We start from the raw sequence: 26224 nt of genomic DNA, 5'->3' as shown, positions 1-26224 counted from the left end.
AAGCGGTGGTCTTAATTCTAAATTGCTGTGTAGAGCATTCCCATCGCCATCTAACAAGCAGTCAAGTGAAGGGATTGCAGAAAAAAGATAAAATCCCATTGAGAACCAAACGGTGCATAAAGATGCTGATAAACCTCACATTGATTCAAAAAAAGACACAACCCATTTCATTTTTACTGCAGAAAGCTATTACACCTAAGATCATTTACCTTGGTCTAAAATCATTCACCTTTTGAGACTTTGATATTAAATCCAGAAGGCACCTACTTTCCGAAGAATAGTTTAACTGATCGGCTTTAATAACAGTGATCTTCACCCTCTGCTCATCTCCATATATTTCCTCTTTGATCTTAAGCCTGAAAAGGTATTGGTTAAAGACTCTACTCCTTATTATCTCCCCAAATCTTATATCATCCTGCAATTCATATTTCAACATGTACAACTCCTTTGCTGGGCAGCCCATGATCTCTTCACCGGATTCCTGGAAAGCTGTTACCCAAGTCAAACCTGTCTGGTCTTGAATCTGAGCCTGAAGTAAATATCTGTAATCACATTCCTCAAATTCTTGATTGCACCTGTCACATTGCCATCGGTTTCCAGACCGTATAACTTTCTTATTGCACTGTCTATCCCCACTCATCAATGGGCAAGCTGTATAACAGAAAGTATCTGATTTAATAAAAGTTATGAATGCCCTCACAGTGACCCAGTCAGGCTTCTCAGATTTTCCAAGACCTTCATCCTTGGTCTGAGCAACAGTTTTGCGAATTTCGTTCTTAGAACCTGCTGCCAGCATTTCTCTAGAAATGGACACGGAAGCAATATTTTTCCCCCCCTGATGAAACCACTCTCTCAGGTCACAAGCCTCTGGGAATTCTGGATTCACAAAGAGCTGGGTTGAAGAAATCGTACCAATGGACTTCCCACTGAAGTCATTAACCTTCCCAGCTTTAACAGCTAAAACAGGGAAAAAACCAACATCAACCATCTCTTGCAACTTTTGACCTTCCTTACCGCAGAAATCTCCCCAAAGTGTTAGCTCAATACTCTTACCAGATCTATCCTTCAGATTCAAAATTCTTCTCTGAGTTTCCATGCCATTCTTTCTCAAGATAGGAACTGCTGGGTTCACTGATATCACAATACCAATAACATCAACTATGGAATTGTTTTCAGCAGTTTCAATTTCACTAATAGGTCTGAAGGAGAACTGCTGTCTTGGTATTGAACCATCCTCCTCAGGGCAAAGATTCACAATTGAAGTAGCCTCCAAAAATATCTCCCATTCATTCTTCAAATGGTTAAAATTCTTCTGTGCAGGTTTCAAAGTACCCTTTGAAATTAAATAAACATTACCAACCTCAATAACATCATAGAACCGGTCAACAACAACATTGAAGCACGTCACTCTTATTTCTCCTCCATCAGAATCAAGGAGGTCAAAAGAAAAAACTTTTCCATCTCCCCGAGCATTATTGTAGCGTCGGAGATCTCCCTTTGCAGTCACTCTTGCCTTGATAGCCCACCGGCCTTGGTAAGGATTCAATGCAGCAATAGGAATGATTCGTGCTGGTGCCTCATTCTTCAAAATTGAACCATGATTTCTGTAGTTTGGAGGTGGTTGGTATGATGGCTGAACAGTTGGTTGAAAACTCTGTACATTATTACTAGGATATGGAGCCCCAAATGTGCCAGGGTGTGGCTCTTTGAATCCAGTATTTGGAACTCTAGAGTTAGAATTTGGAGCACAGAATAAGCCAGGATTTGGTGCATTGTATGTGCTAGGATTTGGGATGCTGAAATTATTAACCCACACTGGGTGCTTTGAGTTGGCATTTGGAATTGCTTTTTGAGTCATTGACTCAGATTCAGTAAACATTTTTGGGTTCCCAATGATTTCACAGTCCAGTATAATAGTTTCCATGCTTAGTACAACAATAATCCTGCAAAACAAGGGGTAAATAATTATGTGCAAAATTAAAAATATAAACCATGGAAAATCAAAGAAAGAGATGAGTTTTCCAAAGATTTCATGATTCAGTAGGGCACAGTAATAATCAATCATTTCCAGAAGCACACATGCAAAGTTCGTTGTTCTTGCACCCTTTATCTTTGTACATCCCCAAACTTCACACTATTTTGAATTAAACAATTTACTCAACCTACACAAACCATGAGGCAATAAAGCGACCAATTCCAAACACATAGACCATAGTATGAGGTTTTATTAATATTTATCATATCTAAGTTGAGTGGTCTTTTCCTTTGCACTTATTATCATTAAATGCAACCTTGCACGCTAAATAAATATAGCACACTTCATAGCATGAATAAGATGACTCTTTCCTTCCTAAATCACATCAACAATGCAAGTTAAAACTAATTTGCACGACAGCAGAGAGAATGTATTGTGAGTGTCAGATAATAACAACTAAACGTAACAAATGAACTACTCAGTTTTTGAACTAAACCTTGACAATAATTCTAAACATAAACACTAGCCTCACTCTTATAAAGTTATACTTAAGACAGAGGTAAAGTTAGCATGTCTTTGTTCAGAACTCATAATTCTGTTTCACAACTTGAACTTCTGCCAATCAAATATAACTAATATTAATTTAACAATACTTTTTTAACAGAAACTTGGATTCCAAACGCACAGAAACAAAAGACTGCCTCCAAAAGTATATTACTAAGAAGCTAACATCTAAAGCATCAACTAATTAACATAAAATAAGTAAAGCGATTAACATACTTGCGATTTTGAACAGTGCTGCAAATGTAATCAATCAGTTGAACAACGGATCCTTTCTTGACTTGGCCGGTCTTGACTCGGTCGTTAAGCTGAGTAGCAAGCATTGCATGCTGAGTAGAAACCGAGTCTGAGATCGAAAACCGGTACCTCTCCTGAGTGCTCCCAATCAGCTTTATATCCATGACCTGAACCAGAGGTTTTGAGTTCACATCTCCGCCATTTATGGAGGCAATGGCGTTAGGCGTCAGATTGACAGGCATCGTTGGATTTAAAAACAGAAAATTAAAAAAAAAAAAGGGGAAAATAATCAGTAGTAACTGTTTAGAGAAAGAAAGTGAGGAGGAAACCCTAGTTTTGGAAAAAGAGAGATAAAGCTCTGTAAAATTGTTTTCCGTAGAGTGAGATATACAAAGAGAGATGTGATTTGAAATTTTTGCTTGGATAATTGAGATTTGAGATGACAGAAAGTGGCCGAATGGAAATGAAATTTGGAGGGAGTTAATGGCGGGGTATTGGAATTTAGAATTGTAATTTTTATTTATTTATTCTAGGCAAAAGGCTTATCTTTACTTAAGGTACAATGAAATCTCAAAGTTTTATTTTTTAATTTTTAAAATTTAAAAATTTATTTATAATTAAATAGATATTAAAAATTTTAATTAAAGTTAGAGATAAAATTATCATTTAATAAAAAAATTAAAAAATTAAACTTTTGTTACATTTTCTCTTTCAATTTAAAATTTTCACAATTTATCTTTTAAATTTTTCTTTAAAATTTGAAAAGTTAGTAATTTTCTCATAGGTTTTTTTTCTTCGACCGCCGGTCAGCCTTCCCTCTTTCTTCTTCCTCAATCAATCACCTCTTTTTGCTTTGATTTTACTTTCGTTGGAGATGGAGACAGTTGTCTTCGTCTCTTTGTTTGAAATGGAGGTAATGGTCTATGTCTTTGACAAATGATGGAAGAAGGAGGTGACAAACTGAGGAAGAAAGGAGGGAGGATCAATTGACTGCTAGGAAGAAATTAGTTGCAGGAGAGAAGGAGAGAAAACCCTAAAGGGGAAATTATTATTTTTCAAATTTTAAAGAAAAAATTGTGAGTTTTTAAATTGAAAGAGAAAAATATGATAAAAGTTTAGTTTAAAAATTTTTCTTATTAAATAACAGTTTTACGTTTAATTTTAACTGAAATTTTTAATAAAAATTTATTTACAAATGGGTGTTTAAATTTTTAAAAATTAAAAGAATTAGATTTTGAAATTTTTCCATGTCTTGGGTCGGAACAAGTCTTTTGGCCTTTATTTTAACGTGAGAGTGGCACATGGCACTGCACTCTTTTAATAGGCTACACGACTATTTTCCATCCAAGATTTGACAAAATTACAATTATCACCTTCTAAATTTAAAAAAATTCAAGTTCTACTTGTTATCCATTTTAATTGTAAATCCTGTTTGATTTTTTTGAAAATAGCTCTTTTGAATTTTTTATTGAAATTACGTAATTATTTATTAACATTTAATATAATTATTAAATTATCAATATATCTTTATTAGTTTAAAAATTTATCATTTAAACTTTAAAAATATTAAAATTATAACCAACATATAATAATATGTTTTATTCAATTATTTAACCTGTACCTGCATCTATGAAACTATTGAGGGGGTATATTGCAAATTTTAAATTTTCAAAAACACTCTTGAAACTTTTTTCAAATTTTTAAAAGGCCCCTAAAATTTTTATTAACGTCGCAATATTTTTAAAATTACATTTTACCTTTAAACACACATCATTTTGAAAAGAAAAAATAAATAAATAATTTATGCAAAATTAGATGAGAATTCAGTTTTATAAAATTGAAAGTATAAGAATTTGTCATTTCAACAAATTGTGGGTGAGAAATAGTCGTTTAGGTAAATTTTGTAGTGTAAAATTGTTATAAAACTGTTACCTTTGATGCAGCCAATTATTCCCACTTGGCTCAACAATAGAGGTTCAATCAAGACAAGTATGAGCACACCGTTGCACGGCAATCACTGGGAATGCAAAGTTCTAAAACATCAAGTAAACTTAAGAACAAACCCCAGTAAGTGATTTGACTGATTAAAATGTAGTATTCTCAGTTGAAGTTTTAAGAAAGTTTGGATTTGAGATCTGCCAACGTATGAGACTTTTGCATTATCTGGTTTAGTGATTGAAAATACAACAATTACAGAGTAATCCAAACTTTTTTATTAACCTTCCTCATTTTGATTTAAAAAATGGAAAAAATGCACCCACTCTCTTTGTGCCTTCCTCCAAGATACAATGGCATACAACCCCCCCTTCATAAGAAACAAAGGCACTTACATAACAGCTTACAATATTTGAATTTAAAGTAGGGTGGTCACTGGTTTACTACCAACTGCTCCATCATGGTCATGGGGTGATTAGTCTTCTTAACTCCTCGCATCAAACCAAGCAAACCGCCCGCACGCCCACCATTTGCCAGCACACCCAAGTTGTCCATGCAATCCATACACACTCCTGCCGCAGCTCCCGAGCTCCCAACTACACTGCTTTGGAATCACCTTGCCTGTTTTGCTAGTAACTCACATGTCAGCCATTTTCCCAAGCTAACCAGCCTTGTCCGTGTTATAGTAGACACCCATCTAACATCTCATCGAGTTTTGCTTTCGAGAATTTCAATACATAATTAGCCATAACCGATTCACGCATACAGTCTATACAACCTCTACCCTGCAGTCTCACAGGTCATGACTAAGCCTAGCGTACTACTTAGCCACATGTTTATCAACATCAAGTTTTAAACTTTTCCCGGACTTGTCTCACACCAACCAACAAATTTTGTCGCAATTGCGCGTACGCTACCCTGTCATGTTTGCATGTCGAGTCTTATGCTGGTGCCATGCTTTGACTTATCTCTCGTCACATAGCTTTGTATCTGGCCTTACCCTCTTTAAGGTTTTGTTGCAACAATATTTTGTGCTCTCTCCCGTAGGTACACTCGCTCCTCAGGTTACGTGACCTTCCTGCGCTCCAGACTTTGCACCTCTGCGCGTGTTTCTTCTCCCACACTTACCCAATGTACAACAACACATCCTGCCTTGGCTTCCCTTGCTGCCATTTATTTAATCAATATTCCAAGTAGCTTCCCTTGGCTCTTAGATCATCGGCCTTCTCGTACAGCCACAATCACGCACATTGTTCTCTTAAGAGTGTATGTCAAAGTTCGTTTTTATAATTAACTTTTTAATAGTGATTTATTTGAATTTAATCTTATATTTACTTCTGACTTATTACCATCTAAATTTAAAGATTTTATGCTGTGTTTATTTCTGACTAATCAACATTCAATCAAGGGCAGTTGGCTTGGGTGGGTGTATTAAAGTTCCTGTTCAATCACAGATAGACATAGCCCTTCCAAAAACAAAGGGGGAAACCGGGTGCTGCTTATATTAACATATGTAAAGTTTGCCAAACTGAAATTCTCTAGAACTATAGCTGCTTTATTCCTTTATGCGCTCACCGCTCACTCTATGTAAAGATTCCACGTCCATGAGTAAACCTCGGGCTTTCTTCTGTATAAATGTAGGTTTCATTCACCAATCTGCAGAAAATGTAACCACAGTTAGAAATCTTACATCACAAATCACATAAGATCATGAAACTATTAAACCTATGAAATTGGATTTCTGTAATAATCTTACGATGTCTGAAGGGTTTTATTCATAACAGTGGATGAAACAATGGATGCCCCATCAAGATACTGCAACTCCCCTCTTATTCTCTCTTGGATTCTACTGTCCAATTCTTGAACATCCAACTTCAGTGGTTCATCTGAAGCCTACATTTCATTTATGTAACAACATTTGATTAAAACATATCAAATAATCGTGTTTCTTAGATACTGAAACTTACCAAGACCCAGCCGGTGGTGTCTACAAAGGAAGGCACATGAGCGGTGTACGCTACCACATCTGCATGGTCGATCAGTGAAGGTATTCTTGTCAAATATTGGCTACATTAAAATTACATGGAATGAAGAATGAAGACACTTACACTTGAAAACATTTTTTAAGGTGTTGAATATTGAAGTGAAGACCTCCTTGTGGCTGAGGACTCCAGCTAAACTACCCTGAATCATGTAATCAAATTCAAATTTGTTTGTAAGTTTGGAGTATGACATCATGTTAACAGGGCATAGTAGGTATAATAAAATTATATATATATACTTTTGAATACATAAATAAATTTACAGATGATGTATTATCATAAATGTAATAGGATGATTTTGAATTAAAGATAAAGTAATATTCAATTTTATGATAACACATTATTTGTATGTCCATTTATTTACTCAAAAGTGTATATATATGTAATATTCTTGTAGTAATAGAATGGTGAGTTACTTGAGTGACGAAGATGCCAGAGTCGTTGAGCTTGGGCTTGAGGACTTCCTCATAGAAGGTTTTTGTGTAGAGATGATTGCAAGGACCTCCTTCAAGTGGGTCAGCCAAGTCTCCTATTATAACATCAAACTTCTCACTCCTCTTCAGCAACTCTTCCCTAAATTCAATCCCACCATTAATAAAAAAAACTCCAAAGTAATAGAAAGTTCCAACAAAGGAGAACAACTCACTTTGCATCATTAAAAACTAATTCCAGCTTTTCGTCTTTAAAGGCTTCTTGGTTTACTGTCAAATGTTCACGGCAGAAGTCTACAACCACCTGCACAATTCTCACAAAACCATTCTTAATATAAATTTTGAGTCATAAGAGAAAAAGGCATCTCCTTTAAAATTGTCACATAATTGAACCTGTCAGACAAGATAATACCTCAATTAATAAAAACTGATATTGTCAATGTAAAAAAGTATATATACATTTGTATGAAATGAATGAAATAGTAAGGTTACCATATGTGTACATAAATTCACCTGACAAAATAGGTAAGTTATTTTTAGAAAACCACCAGAAAAATGGATATAAATTTATAATAGTCTAACTTGTATTCGTGAATAATATATTTTTATAGGTGGGTTGGGTATATCCGTGAATACTTATGAATCACCCATTATTTATTATTTTGTTATGAATACTTTGTTATGGGTATTTATTTCATATTCAATATTAAAATTCTTCAAATTTATAAAAATATGTTTTTATAATTTAAAATAGATTTTTGTTTCTCGTTAGAATACTTATCTTTTCTATAAAGTATTTAAATAAAAAGATATTAAAAATTATGAAATAAATATATTAAAATAACAAAATCAAAAGAGAAATAATAATAAATTAATATTAACTCACAAGTGGCCCCGTATCTGCAAGGCCAAATGCAGATTTTAGAAATTATTATATTATAAATCAATCTATTTTTAACTCACACCCTTTTTATCCGCATCTGGTTCTTACCCGGTCCACCCACATGCTTGCTAGGTCTTTAAATATATTATAGCAATTATGAGTTAATATTTGTCCAGATAAATGAGTGTAATATACCCTATCAATGTCACACATGACTACTTTCTCTATGTCTTTGTGCCTCAGAACTTCCCTTGCAGTCGACCCTTCGCCTCCTCCCATGATAAATACTGTTTTCGGGCTGCAATTATTTCCTTTATTAAATTAAATAATATGAATTTTTCCCAGTATATATCATGTGTTATCAGAAGACACTACGTACTAGTGATGAAGTAAAAGAGCAGGATGAACTAAGCTTTCATGGTAAATGAACTCATCTCTTTCAGCACTCTGCAACTTCCCATCAATTACCAAAACCTGCAACCACACTCTATTAAACCACTTCTTTAAGATAAATATATATAGATATGTTCTCTCTGATCTAAACACAGCCAAAAGCTATAAATAAATAAGTTACCTTTCCAAAGTGTTTTGTGTCCAACAGAGCTATCTCCTGGAACGCGCTAGTACTTGCATGCAATACCCTGTAAAAAAAATTAAATTCATTTTGTCAAATTTAGACTGAAATTTAATCGATCTTCTGTTGAATCGAAACGCACCTGTTCAACGCAAAAGACAATTTGAGATCAGGATGAAGTTGCTCTTCAAACCATTGAACCAGCGGGAGTTGCCATTCATCAGCCTCATCGCCTTGAAGCTGAAACTGTGTCAACTGATCGTGAGAGCCGTCTGGAATGACTTCGTCATAATAACCATTTCCATTTGACTGATCTATAAGTAAATCATCAAATTCATCCAAAACTGGCATAGGAATATACAGAACCATAATAGCATACAATAAAGACCACATTTTTAATTTGTTCACCACTTCGGAGTTGTATCCTAGCCCACCTCTTGATCTTGTTCTTCAAACTGAGAGATGGAGTCCATATATATCTATCTGCATTCGTAACTGACGAAAGAAAAAGATGAGAATTTGTGGGCCATGCTATATATCTACGTGTATGGTAACAGTAAAGACAGGTCCTAATATCCAATCATATTTTGACTGCAACTGATGGCGCTGGCTGTAAAGGCTAAGGCACGATGAACGTGGTCATTGTCAGGTTCAGGGCAGATTTTGTTACCACATTTGCAGTATGGGCAGATTTTGTTACCATATTTGCAGCATGGTTGAGAAATATTGATTTATCTTATATAATAATAGTGAGTTTGATCATTTTATCTTGAGTTTATTTATTTAATAAATACGAGTTAATTCAATTAAAAAATAAAAAAAAAGGTTGAGTGATAAATTAAGAGTAAACATTTTAGTTTCAATTGACATATCATATAACATTTTAAGTTTCAAGGGGAACAGATTCGAACTGATTTGGTTGATGATAAAGAAGAGGATAACCTTATAATGCCAAAATCTTCTCTTTCATCATGAAATCGATATGGTGTCAAAAGTTACTAGTGCTTCAATTGATAAGATCCTAAAGAGTTTCCGGAAAGCTTGTCAAAATCTCAAAAGAAGGAAAAAGCCCTTCGATTTCAGCATACAAAACCTTTTCTCATTGGAGGAAGTAATATTGTGATTCGATGGTGAATGGTTTACGGTGGAACATACGAAGGTGTACTAAATAAGTCGAGATTTAATCTTAATATGGGTTCATTAAATCTTGCATCAAAGACCTTCTTTTTGGGGATTCCAAGCTAACACCATCCAAACCACCCTTAGGGTTACCACCTACATACTTTTGTCTAAGCATTTTCTAATCCTAACACGGAAACTTAAAACGCTTCTGCACCACTGAGGTAAGCTCTCTAATCCTCCTTCCTTTCTCCCCTATTGAAACACAAAAAAAAAAAAAAAAGTCAGAATATTATCAAATCCAAATCAATACTTCACAAACTAAAAAAATTGAAACCATTGTGAAACGCACCGAGAACGTTCTGGGTGCGAGTGGCTCGGATGATGATCTCTGTGCGCATGGGAGTTACCCTGACTTCCACGCCAGAGTAGCCGTCCTCTGCCAGCTCTCTAGTCAATACCTCGTTCAACTCGGCGAAAAACACTCCATCGGCCACAAACTATGAATTAAAGCATAAAACAATTAATCTTCATGTCACATAAACAATTTGTTTTGCGAAGAAACGCATATATGAAATACAATTGAGGAACTGACCTTACGCTTCTTGCTTATTTGAGTAGCCATGTTGTTTTGTTTTGTTTTGTTCAGTTGCAGATATTAGATATCAGTAAGTGAGCAATGCGGGTGGCTCCTGCGCAACTCTCCAAACCCTAATTTTTGAAGGGGTTTGCGTTGCGAGTCACTGGGATGGGCTATAAGTATTTATTTTTAGGGTTTGGTAAGGGACGGGCCATTGTGTGCGTGATTTGTTTGGCTACGGGAATGAGTTTGTCTTTGAAAGTAAGCGTTATAGTGAAACGACAAGCGTCCAACGTCGGCCATTTAGTTTTGGCAAAAACATTCTGCAAACAATAAACAAAATCCTTATAAATGGTTATATAATAAAACTACTTATTACAATATTTTTAAAGTTTTTTTTTTCTGCTTGTTTTCTTTTTTTACAATCACATTAATAATCAAATCTAGAACCTTGTTATATATTATGTTATTTATTTTTTATTTTGGTATTGTAGATAAAAGTTCTCATTGTTTAATCCTTCTTATTGCTTATGAACATTTCAATTCAAGCCCATTTTAGGCTTTATATTTTTAAGCCCGTCTATATTTGTTGATATTTGTGTATAATTAGATTCCATCTTATCTTGAAAAAGCTAACGCCACTAAATTTTCTAATAGAGGCCGGCCATTATGCAGTGACAATAATTGTACTTGTAAAGAGGACAAAATAGCAAAGCATGAGCACTGACTTTATAGTAAAAACAAGGCCAAAAGACTTATTCACACGGAAGGTTGAGTGAAAACTTACCCCCTCTCTTTTAATTTTTAAAAATTTTAATATTTATTTATAAAATAATTGTTATTAAAAACTCAATTAAGATTAAAAATAAAATTATTATTTATTAAATATTTTTTAAAATTTAAAAATCTTGTTATTTTTTTCTCTATTTAAAATGTGAAAAGTAACAATTATTTCTTTAAGATTTTTTTTCTCTTCTCTTATGTGACAATCTATTATCCTCTTTCCGACTTTATCTCTCCTCTCGGTCTCTCTCATTTGCTCTCCAACAAGGAATTAACAAAAATCGCCAAAGATAACAGATCGTCATGAGAGAGAAGGGAAAAAAATTTTAAAGAGAAAATTATCACTTTTTAAATTTTAGGAGAGAAAAAAATTTCGTAATTTTTTATGTAACTCTCTGTCAAGATAAGGAAAACAATACACACAAAAGCTCCAAATTGGAATAAACAAACATAAAAAATAAAAAAAATTGAGTGCAATGGAAGAAAACAGAAATAAATAAATAAACATTAAACAATAGAAACAACATGAAATCATAATAACGTTAAATTTTACATTAAGTTATTATGAACATGAATATACCATACTTATTTCATTTTCAATTATTTATAAAAAAAACACATAACATACAGGGGTAAGTCAACACTCACTTGAACGTTGATGATTTTGCTATGAAGTCTTTATAGCAGATGTTAATTCTCTTAATAAATTTAGCAATTTTCGTTTCTCCCTCCCTTATGTCCAAGTTGAATATTTTATAATAGATTTCTCACAGGTTTTATTGTTCAATCATATGTGTTCTTCCTTCTATTAATATCAATATTTTATTATCATACTGCTAGGATTCCTTCCTCAGTTGAGGAAGAAGAGAAAAAAAATTACAGAGAGAAACAGAGATTCTCTGCATAGGTCATTTTAAGAGGGGTATTTTAGGAAAGTAGATTACTGTTGACGTCAACCATATAATTATAATTATACTCTAATATAATTATAATTATATTATAACTAAAAATATAATATAATTATATAATATATTATTATATTATATATTATATTATAATATATTTATATTAGTATTATATTATATTATATAATTATATAATTATAATTATATAATATATAATATATAAACAAGGGTTGTCGTCAATACCAACCCTTATTACTCAATTACCACGCCATCTCTTTTTTACTTTTTTTTTAAAGTTAAATGTCAATTTTTTTTTCAGTTAAATCCTTAAATGCTAATTTTTTATTTTCTTTTCAGTTAAATCTTACTAAATAATCTTCTTCGATCATCATTTCTTCTAGGGTATAAAGTAGATGTGGTTGAGTTTTTATGGGTTGCTATTTTTTTTTTATATCCTCATTTTGAAGAATTCTTAATCTGAAGAATTCAGTTTTTACCTTCCTTCTTTTGTTTTTGAAGATAAGGAAGAAGAGAGAGGATCTCTCTGCATGATTTTTTTATCACTTTGAAAGAAGAGTAAGAAGAGAGAAAAAGTTGCAGAGGAAAAGAGAAAGAATCTCTGCATGAAAGATTAAAGAGGGGTATTTTGGAAAAGTTGATTACTGTTGTGGTATATTTGTTTAAGTTTTAGAATGAGTGACATTTTTGCATACACGGATTAAAATAAGAGTAAAAATTTTCATTTCCCTTTAATAAATACGAGCAAGTTCAGTTAAAAAAAAAGTTGAGTGATAAATTAAGAGTAAACATTTTAGTTTCAGTTGACATATCATATAACATTTTAAGTTTCAAGGGGGAACATATTCGAACTGATTTGGTTGATGATTAAGGAGAAGAGGATAACCTTATAATGCCAAAATCTTCTCTTTCATCATGAAATTGATATGGTGTTAAAAGTTACTAGTGTTTCAATTGATCAGATCTTGAAGAGTTTCCGGAATGCTTGTCAAAATCTCAAAAGAAGAAAAAAGCCCTTCAATTTCAGCGTACGAAACCTTTTCTCACTGGAGGAAGTAATATTGTGATTCGATGGTGAATGGTTTACGGTGGATCATACGAAGGTGTACTAAATAAGTCGAGATTTAATCTTAATATGGGTTCATTAAATCTTGTATCCAAGACCTTCTTTTTGGGGATTCCAAGCTAACACCATCCAAACCACCCTTAGGGTTACCACCTACATACTTTTGTCTAAGCATTTTCTAATCCTTACACGGGACGACGGTTGTGGTAGACTCTATCTAACCTGTCTTTGAATTGTGCCCTTGGATGGCTATAAGGGGACTTTGATTTTGTGCTTAGACCCCATAAAAAGAAAGGTGGATGCCCCCCTCTTTTACCAACATGAGATGGAGTTCAAAAGAACTATGTTTAACTCCAAAATTGCGAATGATGTTCTGCCTCACCCAGAGAAATCAATACAACCCAGAAAGTTCAGTCATGTGCTAGTTTCAGAGGAATCATTACATTCATCCTCAACTTAAACAACTGGCCTCAATCGACAATGACTCAACATTTGTCTTTCCAAAATTCACAAGATCCTTAACCATAAAAGTAGAAAAATTATCAAGATAGTAGTCACAGGTTGTTTATATGATTAAAGTTTGCATTATTAAAAATTGTGGTTCCTAAATGTGTATTATTAGTCTTTAGGTGTGCATTCTTTAAGTTTGTATTATTATAGTATGTATACGTGTATTCTTAAATAATTAAATAATAGGGTCCCGAAAAGTTGCTAAATATTGATGTTAGACCAATATAAATATTGGTATTGCATTATAATAATAGCTATTAGCTAGTACGGTTAGCTTTGAAACGAGTTTGTTTAGGTTTGATACGAATTTTACTTAAATGAACCCAAATTCGAGCATGATATATATAAACTTGAGCTCAAATCTGAATTAAAATATATTTGAAAATCGATTACAAGCTTAAATCCAAATTTAAAAATATTTGAAAACTGATAACGAGTCTGAACCTAAGTTAAAATATATTAAAAAAATTTTAAACGACGCTGCACAAGCCGCAAGAGAACCAAATTTAAGTAAACAAGTTCAGTGAGCCCGAGCCAAATTCAACTCTTCTACACGAACTTGAATCTTATGGAAACCAAACATGAACGAGTGATTCTCCAAGCTTGACAAACCCAAGCTAAACCCCCTGAAAATGAACTTCTTCTTGTTCAGACTTAATTAAGCTCAAATCTAGCCCTCTAGCTACTACGATATAATTATATACTCCTTCTACAGCCCCAAGACTTTAATTTCTACTAAGATATGAGTAAGGTCCTAACAGTATTCAAATTTTCGATACCACTTGAATGTTATAGATTTAAGGAACTCCCAATTATATCTAAAGTTGTCAACTAGTATCAAAAAATTTTCTTCCAATGTATGTATATTGTTATTGCTTTCAATAAAACAATGTGTAAACACTTATAGAGTATATATATAATATGTCGTCATATAATTAAATAATTTTAAATTAATGATAAAATAATACTTAATTATATAATAACACATTATTTGTGTTTAATTATGTTTTCAAAAGTTATTACATGTAACATCGCCCTGCCGCTTTTTATCTCAAATGCTCCACGTTAATAGCTTGTATCCCGAAAGTATTTATACTAGACTTTCGTATGTAACCCCCAACTAACTAGTTGAACAAGTACAACTACTAATAATACATTCAATCTCCCCAGGCAAAACAGAGAGCGTCCAATATTCCACCTTCAATATTAAAGATTAAATTGCTTTAAATATCTGAATATACTGATTTTTCTTACTAGAGTTTGGTCTTAAAAAATGAGAAATAAGAGTTAGAGAATGACAAAAAGAATCCCTAAATTTGATTATAATAATTAACATCTAAATATTTAATTTTATTGCAAGATAATTAAATTTTATTACGCTAATTTCGTTTATTTTTTCAATTCTAGTAGTTAATCCATTTAAATGGTTTATGAAAAACAAAATTATATATAAAATTCACAAACACCTTGCAAGTTCCCTCTTGTGATCAAATCTTAGTATGCAAAAACCCATAGCTGGAACACCAATCAACATCCCATTACAAGACAGCAATTTACCAGAATTGAACATTCATTGAAATGTCATGCAATTCTCAACAAAAGGTCAAAGGGAGAAGGAATTGGAACTCAAATTAACAAATAAAACTTCAAAATCAAAACATTTGCTGACAATAAATAAATTTAAAAAACAATACTAATGACTACAATATGATAAAAAATTTGAGGAAATTTTAGAAAAATGCAAAACAGCTCAAGTCTCTGCTATCTTCCGTTAGAAACCATGAAAAAAATAGCTTAAGCACTCCCAATACTAGAGATTTAACTTGAATAACAACTCAGTCTTATGCCACTGGTAGTTGGACAGGGACCTCGATATCAGTCATAACAATTGATGGCCTGATATATTCCTCTTCATCCTTGGGAGAATGGATGGTGACCAGATCGGGTAGAGGGGTAGTAGGGCCTTGCTTTCCCTTGGGATCCCAATCAAGCATGATCTTAACCTTAATACCAAGTACACCCTGAATCGCAATCAAAAGCTTGATAAGAAACACAATATTGTTCATATAGCTATCTCTGCAACACCAAGAGAAATGGAAGTCAAAAGCATATAAAACAAAGGAACAAACCTGTCTCAAAAGAACATGTCTCACGGCAGAATCAATATACTCGTTGACTGGCTGACCAGAAGATATCATATATCCATCCTTAAACTTCATTGATTTGGCACGCTGAGCCCTCAACTTCCCACTGACAATTACCTATTCTCATATACCAACAGCATTCAAATTTGAGTTTGCAGTGGAAAGCAGCACCCGAGGGAAGATCCAAAATGAAAAAGGAGATAGCAGAAACAGAGATTAGAATAGACAGACCTCACAACCCTTGGCTCCACTCTCCATGATGAACCTCAATACACCATAGCAAGCCCTATAAAGAAAACAACAATCACAAAGTAGATTAATCATCAAAAACTTATTTTCAATCAAGCACAAAAATTGTCCTCACCAAGGATGCATTATATAGTCTAACACTTAACAATAGAAATGAAAATAAACTTAGAATAGATAAATAGTAAAAAGAAGATATCAAATTTGATTAGAGCCATTTTGAATGTAACATACATAATCATTAAAGAGACTTCTGAGATTCCAGATAAACTTATATTGCTCAGTTTAAGATATAGTATACAATTCCAATAAAAGCAATGATTATAAAGCCAAAATCCATTAGTTTACTTTCAATAGCTGATCACAGGAAAACATTTATCAAAACCTTCAAAAAACTTCAAAATAAATCATGTCAAAATTTGAAAGGAACAGCACTACCATTCCAACTCTATTTCCATGGCTACACTTAATACTTTGAATTTGTATTATACCTTTTCCACATCATTCTCATTTCAGGTTTGGGTCTAAATCAGAGAAAAGATACATTTAAATGAGCCTCGTTGTTAACAACCAACACCGTTCGGATGAACAGACTATATGCATAACACAGCATACTTTTAAGACATTGAAATGAAAAGTAATCAATAATGTGGCTACCCAAATTCTACAAATGTAAGTTTGAATCATTACACAGGCAAAACTTAGAGAATTGGAGAAGCACTGTCAATGTTGTCACCTTCCGACACAAACTGGTATAGAAATAACCTATTTGCTTTATAGATGACTTAATCCAGTTAAAAGGTCACAGAAACTATTAAATGAATAAAAGGCATGTACTCTCCTCGGGTTACCATGTGAATAAAAGATATCTCACAAGAATGATGGTGTGGAGAGTATTAATCAATCTAGTCATCTTCCGACACAGGGATGGACAACACCACTCTGCTTTATAGATGACAATATAACAAATTAACAATAACACATCTGAGAAAGGTCCACATATGAGTTCTAATGTCCGCTTCTATATTATAATTCCTCGTCTAACATAAATTGAATGATACACAAGTATAGTTCTTTATACCTGCGAACAGCAAGACCACCAAGGAGTTTGTAGCGGAGAGACTCGGCCTGAGCAATTGCACAGAGTCCCCTGTTGTTGACTTTCTCAGCGTAAAGCTCCACGCTGTTCTCTGGGAACTTAAAACGCTTCTGCACCACTGAGGTAAGCTCTCTAATCCTCCTTCCTTTCTCCCCTATTGAAACACAAAAAAAAAAAAAAGTCAGAATATTATCAAATCCAAATCAATAATTCACAAACTAAAAAAATTGAAACCATTGTGAAACGCACCGAGAACGTTCTGGGTGCGAGTGGCTCGGATGATGATCTCTGTACGCATGGGAGTTACCCTGACTTCCACGCCAGAGTAGCCGTCCTCTGCCAGCTCTCTAGTCAATACCTCGTTCAACTCGGCGAAAAACACTCCATCGGCCACAAACTATGAATTAAAGCATAAAACAATTAATCTTCATGTCACATAAACAATTTGTTTTGCGAAGAAACACATATATGAAATACAATTGAGGAACTGACCTTACGCTTCTTGCTGATTTGAGTAGCCATGTTGTTTTGTTTTGTTTTTTTGAGTTGCAGATATTAGATATCAGTAAGTGAGCAATGCGGGTGGCTCCTGCGCAACTCTCCAAACCCTAATTTTTGAAGGGGTTTGCGTTGCGAGTCACTGGGATGGGCTATAAGTATTTATTTTTAGGGTTTGGTAAGTGACGGGCCATTGTGTGCGTGATTTGTTTGGCTACGGGAATGAGTTTGTCTTTGAAAGTAAGCGTTATAGTGAAACGACAAGCGTCCAACGTCGGCCATTTAGTTTTGGCAAAAACATTCTGCAAACGTTTAATAATTAGGAGTGCTCAAAACTGGTTAATATAATATAATAGGTATTTTTTTTAATCAAATAGATTAATTGATTTTAAAATAAATAGAATATATTGGATAATTAAACTATTATCTGATTTTAAATTAAACCAATCATGTTAATTAAAAATTATTTTTAAGATTTTGTTTTGGAAGTATTTTGCACGGGGCTAATTGTAAGTTGTAATTCGCACAGTTTTTGAACCATAAATACTTTTTAATGGAGTTTTAGAAAAATGAAATATTTACCAACTTATGTATTGTTCAATGACAAGAAACAGATGATTAAATATTAGAATTGATCTGAATTTCAAATGAGAAAGATAGTTTAAGAGGATGTAGAAGAAGAACAAAATGGTAGAGTTGCGATCAATCTCAAACATGAATTTAAGATTCCTCTTAGGGGTTGTTTGGTTTAGATAATATTTTATTATCAAAACAAAAAAATTATCTTAAAGATAAATCACTAAAAATATTATTGTGTATAAATGATTAATTTGTTTGGTTAACAATAATAAAAATATATTAGTAAATTACTTAAATACTTTTGAATATAATTATTTTTAAATATTTTTTATATTATTTGTTATATTAATTAAAAATAAATTTATTTTTGTCTTAATTAATTAATAATAATATAATTATAATAAAATTAAGTTTATTTTGATAATCTTTTAATACTTAAGATAAAAGTGGTAATTAGATTACCATCTATATTATCTATTATGTTAATATTAATAGTAAAATATTACTGTAATTTTTTAGGATAATATAAATAATAAAAGATAGATTATCAAAATAATCTTTAAAACAAGGTAAACAAACAGCTGCTTGGATGTGCCAACCCAAGAGAGAAAGAGAAAGGTCAGAAGATCCTCTTATTGTTAGCATTCAAATTTAAATAATAATAATAGAAATTATGATGGTAAAACGAAACCATGCGAAGAGAGGGGAGTGTCGAGTCATTTAATGGTTGTCAACCATCATGATGAAAGAAGAATGAAGAGAGGACGGAGTGGGAGAGTATGTCAATTGTCAATAGTCGGAATTGGAAATGGCAAAAATGTTGAAAATGACACTTTAAGAAGAAGACGAGAAAAAGGAGAGTGTAAAGAGTCGCTCATTGGGATTTAGGCAATTAGGGTATTTTCTTTCGTTTCAATGAAAGCCGAGTAGGTTTAAATAACCAGTTTTCAAATATAGATTAACCAATATCTGAATAAGAAATCTGATTTTCATATATAATTATGAACATCCCGTATCAAATCAAAAATTGGAAATTTTGCCGTTATGATAATTTAATTTGAACAAAAAAATTCTACTAGCAATTTTCCAATATTTTATGGGCCAAAGGACTTATTCCTACCGCAAGGATGATGCCCCCCGCGCCCCCGTCCCGACCCCAGGTTTAGTTTTCACTTTTTGGTGCTATCATCAGTGACGAAGAGTCTTTGACGCATCACCATATTCTGATAGGGGGTCTCTCTCTCCTTTTTTTAAATTTTGACCGATAAAGATTTCGTCTGAGAACATTTATTCAATTTTTATTGCTCTTATCAAAACTTAATATACTTGTGTCATTTAAACTCTTTGAACAAATAATGTTACAAAGAATAAAGATGGTAAATTTCTTACTCGTTTCTCCTAATATGACACTATTGTTTATAGGTCTTTTTATAGTATTTCCTAACAAAATAGTTGTATAAAACACAAACACATACATATTCTCAACATTGTCTCTAGTATTTTTTTTTATCTTTGCATTATATCGTGAATGGTTTCAGGGAAAAGTAGTTTTCGTCGTTGCCTACACAATCAGCTGCATTCCTCTTTCAATGACTAAACAATAAACAAAATCCTTATAAATGGTTATATAATAAAACTACTTATTACAATATTTTTAAAGTTTTTTTTTTCTGCTTGTTTTCTTTTTTTACAATCACATTAATAATCAAATCTAGAACCTTGTTATATATTATGTTATTTATTTTTTATTTTGGTATTGTAGATAAAAGTTCTCATTGTTTAATCCTTCTTATTGCTTATGAACATTTCAATTCAAGCCCATTTTAGGCTTTATATTTTTAAGCCCGTCTATATTTGTTGATATTTGTGCATAATTAGATTCCATCTTATCTTGAAAAAGCTAACGCCACTAAATTTTCTAATTGAGGCCGGCCAGTATGCTGTGACAATAATTGTACTTGTAAAGAGGACAACATAGCAAAGCATGAGCACTGACTTTATAGTAAAAACAAGGCCAAAAGACTTTATTCACACGTAATGTTGAGTGAAAACTTACCCCCTCTCTTTTGATTTTTAAAATTTTTAATATTTATTTATAAAATAATTATTATTAAAAACTCAATTAAGATTAAAAATAAAATTATTATTTATTAAATATTTTTTTAAATTTAAAAACCTTATAATTTTTTCTCTATATTTAAAGTTTGAAAAGTAACAATTTTTTCTTTAGAAGTTTTTCTTTTTCTCTTATGTGATAATTTGTTATCCTCTCACTGACCTTATCTCTCCTTCCGGTCTCTCTCTTTTGCTTTCCAACAAGGAATTAACAAAAATTGCCAAAGACAACAGATCATCGTGAAAGAGAAGAGGAAAAAATTTTAAAGAGAAATTTATTACTTTTTAAATTTTAGGTGAGACAAAAATTATAAAATTTTTAAACTTGAAAAAAAAATATATGATAAAATTTTAATTTTTTAATAAATAATAATTTTATTTCTTATTACAATTAAGATTTTTAATAAAAATTATTTACAAATAAAAATTTAAAATTTAAAAAATTAGAGAGTATTACACCTTTTAAGGTGAGAAGAATTAGTCTTTTGGCCTAAAAACAATTTATAAAATAAAACTTGCCATTAAATTGTCTCCCCTCTTCCACATGTGTACTGTCCCAGGGTTTTTTTATTTTTTTCTTTCATAATGATTCCTTCCGCGAACATTTCTTAAACTGTCCTTTTTGCTTCATTTGAGAGAGATATTCCACCCTTCTATGTATTAATTAATTAAAGTATTGGTGTAATTCGGAGTTTTAAAGATGCCCCAATGCCTAAATACAGAGAACATTCAGATGTAAGACCCTCACCACTCATTTAAAAAATCTAAACCAATTTACAGTAATCAATCGTGTGGACCTTTCTCGGAAGCTCAGGCAATTAGGGTGGAAATACAACGGACCCACCAAGAAAAACCTGCTTAGGATCAATCAGAGAGGTGCTGGGAATCGTCAACTTGAAGAAGGAAATAAAAAATGTTTGCCAGATGGTTTAAATAGCAACGGAGTAAATTTCAAACATAAAAGGGTAATGATTTTACTCTCTTTTAGTTTGTGGTTGGATCACTTGATTTAAAATTTGATGTGATAATGATAATTCTTAAAATTTTATCTATTTAATATAATTAAATTTATTATAAATAATAATTTAAAATAAATAAAATTTAAATCCATCACTAAATCTTGGATTTTACCTGCAGCCAGATCTGCCTCTTAAAAAATTCCCAAATTAAACATGGTTTCTTGCATTTATTGCGAAGAGAGAAAGAAGAGAAGACAAAGAGGAGATAAGCATGGAGATTGGAGGAGTTAGAGTCTCATTTCATCTTACTTTTTTATTTTTTTCAAAGAAGGGTTTTGGGGCCCTTGTCATGTTGTTGGGGTCACTGTTCATACAGGTCTGCCTGTCGTCTATTGATATTGCTTAGTTTTAAACTAGCTATATAATAATTTAATTATATTCTTTTCCCTTATCAAAAACAACCAACAGATTGCCATTGGCTAAGACAGATTAAAGAAAAGGTCAAAAGCTCATCATCTCTTATCTGAGATTCTGTGCCTGTGGTGGTGTCTGATTGGAAAGTGGGAACCAAAAAGATTATCTAAAGCTCCTTTCTTCCTCAGAGCATCTTCTCAGTCTCAGAGACATGTATGCAGTCATTCATATGCATGTATGTTGTTCACTTCCCCACACACAGACTTCACATACAGACAAAAGTAACATGAGCAGTAAATTATTGCCAAAAGAAGAGCCTTTGCTTCTGTGGGAACCACCAAAGCAGTATCTGTAACTTCTTATCCACTGTGTTTCAGTTTTAACCAAATTTGCTTTGAGTTAGAAAAAAAAAAAAAAGGAGTTTTTTGAGGAGTTCCCATCATCAAAAGTAGACATGAACCTTGATGAAAAGAAACTCACAGAAAATTGTAAAGACATGTAATAGAATCAGCCCTTTTGAGAAACAGAAAAAGTTAGGAGAGAAGCTAAAAAGACCTGAAATTTAAGAAGTCCCAGTTCTGTAAAAAGATGATATTAAGCACACATAACATAAGCTTGGGTAAAATCTCCTGTAGATTGACAACCATTTTATGAGGAAAAAAAAAACAAACAAGAGATCCTTCAACAGAAAGAACAGCACACTCCTTATCAACAACAAAAAAAAAATTTAGAAGAATTTGAGCCAAACATGCTTGATTTCCAATTAGATCCACAGTTACGGAGTTACAATGAGATACAAATTTTGAGGAATTATTTCTCTGAGAAGTTGTGAGTGAGTGAGTGAGTGGAGGACTACAGAGAATTGACAGAGACAAGATAAGTTACAGAATCTAACCATGTTTCTTCTACTGCCTCTCAACACAAACTGTAAAATTCATGATTTTGGGCAGAATGCAAAAGAATTAATAAGAAGATCAATTTGGTGGTCTTCAAGCAGGCCTAATTCTCTTGTGGCCAGTTTTCCCATCTGATTTCAGAGCCCTACTAGAATCTCCTTCAGAGGATACATCCATGGATTTGGTGAAGTCATTTGAAAGATCAGCATAAAGGTCAACCACCCTCCTTATATTGTTGTTCAGCTCCCTAATTAAACCCACATTTCTGCTGAGGTTGTCAGGGATCTTGGACTCATGGTTCTGATTTATTTCATTGATGAGCACTCTATTTTGATCCAAAATATCTTGGACCTGCACAAAACTCTTTTGAAATGTCTGCAAAATCTTCCCATCAATCTGGGTTCCATTACCCAGACCTGCAAATGTATCACCTTCCATTATTATTAATTTTTTAAATCCTTTTTTTCAGTCTCAAATCAGAAAGCAGTCCTGCAAAGAAACAAAACCAAGAAGAACATGAGAAAAACAACAACAGATAAAGACAGTTGGAGAACGTAACATGTTTTCCATTTATATTTATTTTACTAAAGAATTACCCATTAATCATATCTTCTCCACATTTGTGCAGATGAGACAAGTTCTGTTGAAGAAATCATGATCACCGTGAGGCATCAGCTAACAAACATGAATTATCATTATCATTATTGTTGTATTATTATTATTTTTATCATATAATTATTTATGATGCGATGTAAAAGCCAGATTTTTTTGGTAATTATGTAAAAGCCAGATCCCATTTCCATAAAAGGGAGACTTTTTTTATGTACTGAAAAAAATACCCACCCGATGCACAGAGTTTCACTGAAGAATCTCAAAGACCAAAAAAAATTGGTCAATGATGCAGAGAAGATGAGGCCATGAGAGTACTACTCTCTCAACACACACCATTAGTAATCTTCACAAACAGTAAAACCAAATCAAACTGATTACAATAACAATTATCACAACGAAATGTGGATTACAAATAAACCAAAAAAAAAAAAAAACTCAGAAAAAAGAAATTAAAACACCAAAAACCTAGGTTAAAAAAACTTAAAACCATCTAGAATATCTTTATAAAAAGCAAAATAACATGTCAGGAAAAAGATAACAGTAAAAATCAGTGTTGAAACAGAGCCAGAAAGCCGATAGCATCAGCAGTTGATTAAAATTCAAAAATAAAAAATCATCAGCTCAGCAACTCATTAGACTCCAAACAAAAAAAAGCGGAGAAAACGATACAAAGTTTAAATTCTAAGCATATGATTTGTTTATAATAATATTATTCGTACCTTGAAAATAAGAAACATTATATTCTGAGAGAAGGGACAGAGATTGCGAGAGGAAGACGAGGAATTCCCGAGGAAGAGTACAAAAGATCGGCGATAGAAGCGAATATGCGGATTGAAAAATTAGAATTGAGAGAATTTAGAGGGAGAGAAATAGAGAGAGAAAGACAGAATATGAAGATTTGACAGTCTCGCTCCGACCCCTCTGCGTCTAAATGTTTTTGCTCCATTCTCTGCTCAATTAAACTCTAAATTGTAAATTCCATTTTACGACCTAAGGAATTGCTCAAGAACTTTGCCACCCTTAAATGTTATACATAACATTTTTATACCCCAAATCAAATTCAGTTAACAAAAAAGGTAAAAATTTTGAAGGTCAAAAATTTTATAGGTAATATAACTGGATCATTTCATAAAATTACCATATCACATCAAATAAACCAATAGTTAAAAAGAACTTTTAGATATAAATTTGCTTAATTTTTCTTTTTTAACCTTCACTTATTTTTCTTCTGTTCTTGATTGTCCTCCCACCACCATTACACACAGCTCCTCAATCTATTCTCTCTCTCTCTCTCTCTCTCTCTCTCTCTCTATCTCATGTGGTGTTGGCCCTCACCACCAGTGGCGGACGGAGGGGATCTCAAGGAAAGTCGAGTTTCCTTGACTTTTCAATAAATCTCACAAATTTAGATAAAATTTATAGTATACCTTTTATATATGTTTTAATTGATGTCTTTCTTTTCATTTTGAGAAAAATTAATATTTTACTCTCATTAGTTTTAGTGGTGTGGTGGCTGAAGTTCGATTCGAATAAAAAATTATTCGATTCAATTTGAATTTATAATTTGAATTGATAATTCAGATTTATAGTTCTAGTTCATGACTCGTTTACAAAACAATATTATTTTCCCATTATTTGAGTATAACAACGTCAATTCATTTATGAATCATAAACTCGAATCACAAATTCAAACTACTAATTTGAGTCATGAATTCAAATTAAACTGAAGCCACAAATCAAAATTATAGATTTGAACTATCAATTCAAATTGAACTTAAGTTGAATATCCCTAACTCAAGTTCAATTCAGTTTAGAAAATGAGTCAAATCTTTCTATCCAAATTTAGCTTGAATTCAAATTAAATAAATTTAAACCGATCTGAACAAAGTAGAGTCAATTTATAAGATCAGTTTAGATCTAACTGTATTTATGTTTATTTTGATTTAAAATTTATTTATATTATTCTAACTTTTACTTTCTTAAGTTTTATTTTTGGATCTATCACTGCTCATTACCTTTGCTCCCCTCCCTCTCGTGATGATCTAAGATTGCATTATTGACTCGTCTTATTTGATCAGCAATGAAACGATTTTGTTACGATTCGATAGAGTAAAAGAATCATCAATGAAATCTTATATCACAGTGGGAGAGATTGTGGCAATAGTAAGTTTATGATAGTGATAAGATCGTGATAATAGTATACTCATAAATAAAGTTTCAAAAAATTACAAAATTTTTAACTTGTGAATAGGTTAAAATAATATATTTTAAACATTAAAGTGAGACTTATAAAAATATTATATTTTAAATTTTATGCAAAATTTCGGATAATAAAATTATAATTTAACCCTAATAAAAGCATATTTTAATTGAAAATATTATTTATATCATAAAAATAAAAAAAAATGTTTGGCAATAACTCAGACAGACATAGTAATTTGCTCGAAACTATATATATATAAAATTACTATTATTATTTGTATATATAAATAATGACATTTTAATATGTGATTGAGTGTTATTATATTTTTAATTTAAAATTACTTAATCACATAGTGACATATTATTATTTAAATATAAATTTTTTTTTTTATCAATAGACGTACATAAAAAACCTAAAAAAAAAACTTAGCAAGAGCTAGAGAAACAACTTAATCTTAGCTTAAAACATAACAAAAAGATACGAAGCTAGCGAAGACCTATACAAGCAAACAACCCAGAGGGCAAATCAAAATGAACCTCTTCTAATGTGTATAACTTGTATAATTTCAATTAGAATCACACCAAAATAAAATAATTTTATAATCACTTTATTTTGATATAATTTCAATTGAAATCGCATTGCTCTGTTGCAATTCTAGTCACCGTCAATAATATTTTGTCGCCAACAATTGTTTTAGAATTTAAAATTTATTTTTTTATACCTAAAAATGAGCTAATAATACTAGTAGTGCTTAATGAAAATGGGACAATGGCATTTATCAATTTTAAAAATTATGCCATATTATTTTGATAGTTTGACTTTGGGTGGAAAAAGATATTC

General features: G+C 32.1%; 5 protein-coding genes across 9 annotated transcripts; all 5 read right to left on the bottom strand.

Moving 5' to 3' along the window:
• Positions 1-112: 112 nt before the first annotated feature.
• LOC123194037 (replication protein A 70 kDa DNA-binding subunit A-like) lies at positions 113-3256 on the bottom strand. The gene is made up of 2 exons (XM_044607157.1): positions 2756-3256; positions 113-1943 (listed from the first exon to the last, which is right to left on the bottom strand). Exons 1-2 carry the CDS (start codon positions 3013-3015, stop codon positions 206-208), a joined length of 1998 nt encoding a protein of 665 aa, XP_044463092.1. The 5' UTR covers positions 3016-3256; the 3' UTR covers positions 113-205.
• Positions 3257-6106: 2850 nt separating this feature from the next.
• On the bottom strand, positions 6107-9310 carry LOC123194421 (thermospermine synthase ACAULIS5-like). Its single transcript, XM_044607610.1, has 10 exons — positions 8781-9310; positions 8639-8705; positions 8444-8538; positions 8260-8362; positions 7397-7485; positions 7167-7323; positions 6817-6892; positions 6676-6734; positions 6465-6601; positions 6107-6364 (listed from the first exon to the last, which is right to left on the bottom strand). The coding sequence occupies exons 1-10, from the start codon at positions 9029-9031 to the stop codon at positions 6292-6294; spliced, it is 1107 nt and encodes a 368-aa protein (XP_044463545.1). The 5' UTR covers positions 9032-9310; the 3' UTR covers positions 6107-6291.
• A 427-nt stretch (positions 9311-9737) lies between these two features.
• On the bottom strand, positions 9738-10499 carry LOC123194422 (40S ribosomal protein S3-3-like). The gene is made up of 3 exons (XM_044607611.1): positions 10353-10499; positions 10110-10257; positions 9738-10012 (listed from the first exon to the last, which is right to left on the bottom strand). The coding sequence occupies exons 1-3, from the start codon at positions 10380-10382 to the stop codon at positions 9945-9947; spliced, it is 246 nt and encodes an 81-aa protein (XP_044463546.1). The 5' UTR covers positions 10383-10499; the 3' UTR covers positions 9738-9944.
• A 4672-nt stretch (positions 10500-15171) lies between these two features.
• Positions 15172-17760, bottom strand: LOC123194015 (40S ribosomal protein S3-3-like). Its single transcript, XM_044607120.1, has 6 exons — positions 17601-17760; positions 17358-17505; positions 17091-17262; positions 15995-16049; positions 15749-15880; positions 15172-15640 (listed from the first exon to the last, which is right to left on the bottom strand). The coding sequence occupies exons 1-6, from the start codon at positions 17628-17630 to the stop codon at positions 15461-15463; spliced, it is 717 nt and encodes a 238-aa protein (XP_044463055.1). The 5' UTR covers positions 17631-17760; the 3' UTR covers positions 15172-15460.
• Positions 17761-22409: 4649 nt separating this feature from the next.
• LOC123194120 (protein ELF4-LIKE 3-like) lies at positions 22410-24133 on the bottom strand. Of its 5 annotated transcripts, none has more exons than XM_044607277.1 (4): positions 23901-24133; positions 23413-23524; positions 23166-23244; positions 22410-23058 (listed from the first exon to the last, which is right to left on the bottom strand). In XM_044607277.1, exon 4 carries the CDS (start codon positions 23005-23007, stop codon positions 22663-22665), a length of 345 nt encoding a protein of 114 aa, XP_044463212.1. In that variant the 5' UTR covers positions 23008-23058; positions 23166-23244; positions 23413-23524; positions 23901-24133; the 3' UTR covers positions 22410-22662. The 5 variants fall into 5 exon arrangements, with proteins under 5 accessions (XP_044463212.1, XP_044463214.1, XP_044463211.1 ...); XM_044607279.1 differs by having other exon boundaries at positions 23166-23209; XM_044607276.1 differs by lacking the exon at positions 23413-23524.
• Between the last annotated feature and the right edge of the window lie 2091 nt (positions 24134-26224).

This window comes from Mangifera indica, chromosome 13 (assembly GCF_011075055.1).
Source record: "Mangifera indica cultivar Alphonso chromosome 13, CATAS_Mindica_2.1, whole genome shotgun sequence".
Classification (NCBI taxonomy): Eukaryota; Viridiplantae; Streptophyta; class Magnoliopsida; order Sapindales; family Anacardiaceae; genus Mangifera; species Mangifera indica.
Note: the sequence above shows the minus strand (reverse complement) of the source record. Positions and strands in the feature narration are given on the sequence as shown.

Excerpts from the sequence above, each read along its gene's own strand:
- LOC123194037 (XM_044607157.1), bottom strand. The coding sequence starts at position 3,015 with ATGCCTGTCAATCTGACGCCTAACGCCATTGCCTCCATAAATGGCGGA. Across the intron at positions 1,944-2,755 it reads AGCACTGTTCAAAATCGCAA|GATTATTGTTGTACTAAGCA; the intron begins GTATGTTAATCG and ends CTTGTTTTGCAG.
- LOC123194421 (XM_044607610.1), bottom strand. The coding sequence starts at position 9,031 with ATGTGGTCTTTATTGTATGCTATTATGGTTCTGTATATTCCTATGCCA. Across the intron at positions 8,706-8,780 it reads TTGTCTTTTGCGTTGAACAG|GGTATTGCATGCAAGTACTA; the intron begins GTGCGTTTCGAT and ends TTTTTTTTACAG. Across the intron at positions 6,365-6,464 it reads AATAAAACCCTTCAGACATC|ATTGGTGAATGAAACCTACA; the intron begins GTAAGATTATTA and ends CATTTTCTGCAG.
- LOC123194422 (XM_044607611.1), bottom strand. The coding sequence starts at position 10,382 with ATGGCTACTCAAATAAGCAAGAAGCGTAAG. Across the intron at positions 10,258-10,352 it reads AAATAAGCAAGAAGCGTAAG|TTTGTGGCCGATGGAGTGTT; the intron begins GTCAGTTCCTCA and ends TTTAATTCATAG. Across the intron at positions 10,013-10,109 it reads TCGCACCCAGAACGTTCTCG|GGGAGAAAGGAAGGAGGATT; the intron begins GTGCGTTTCACA and ends GTGTTTCAATAG.
- LOC123194015 (XM_044607120.1), bottom strand. The coding sequence starts at position 17,630 with ATGGCTACTCAAATCAGCAAGAAGCGTAAG. Across the intron at positions 17,263-17,357 it reads TCGCACCCAGAACGTTCTCG|GGGAGAAAGGAAGGAGGATT; the intron begins GTGCGTTTCACA and ends GTGTTTCAATAG. Across the intron at positions 15,641-15,748 it reads GACATGTTCTTTTGAGACAG|GGTGTACTTGGTATTAAGGT; the intron begins GTTTGTTCCTTT and ends ATTGCGATTCAG.
- LOC123194120 (XM_044607277.1), bottom strand. The coding sequence starts at position 23,007 with ATGGAAGGTGATACATTTGCAGGTCTGGGTAATGGAACCCAGATTGAT.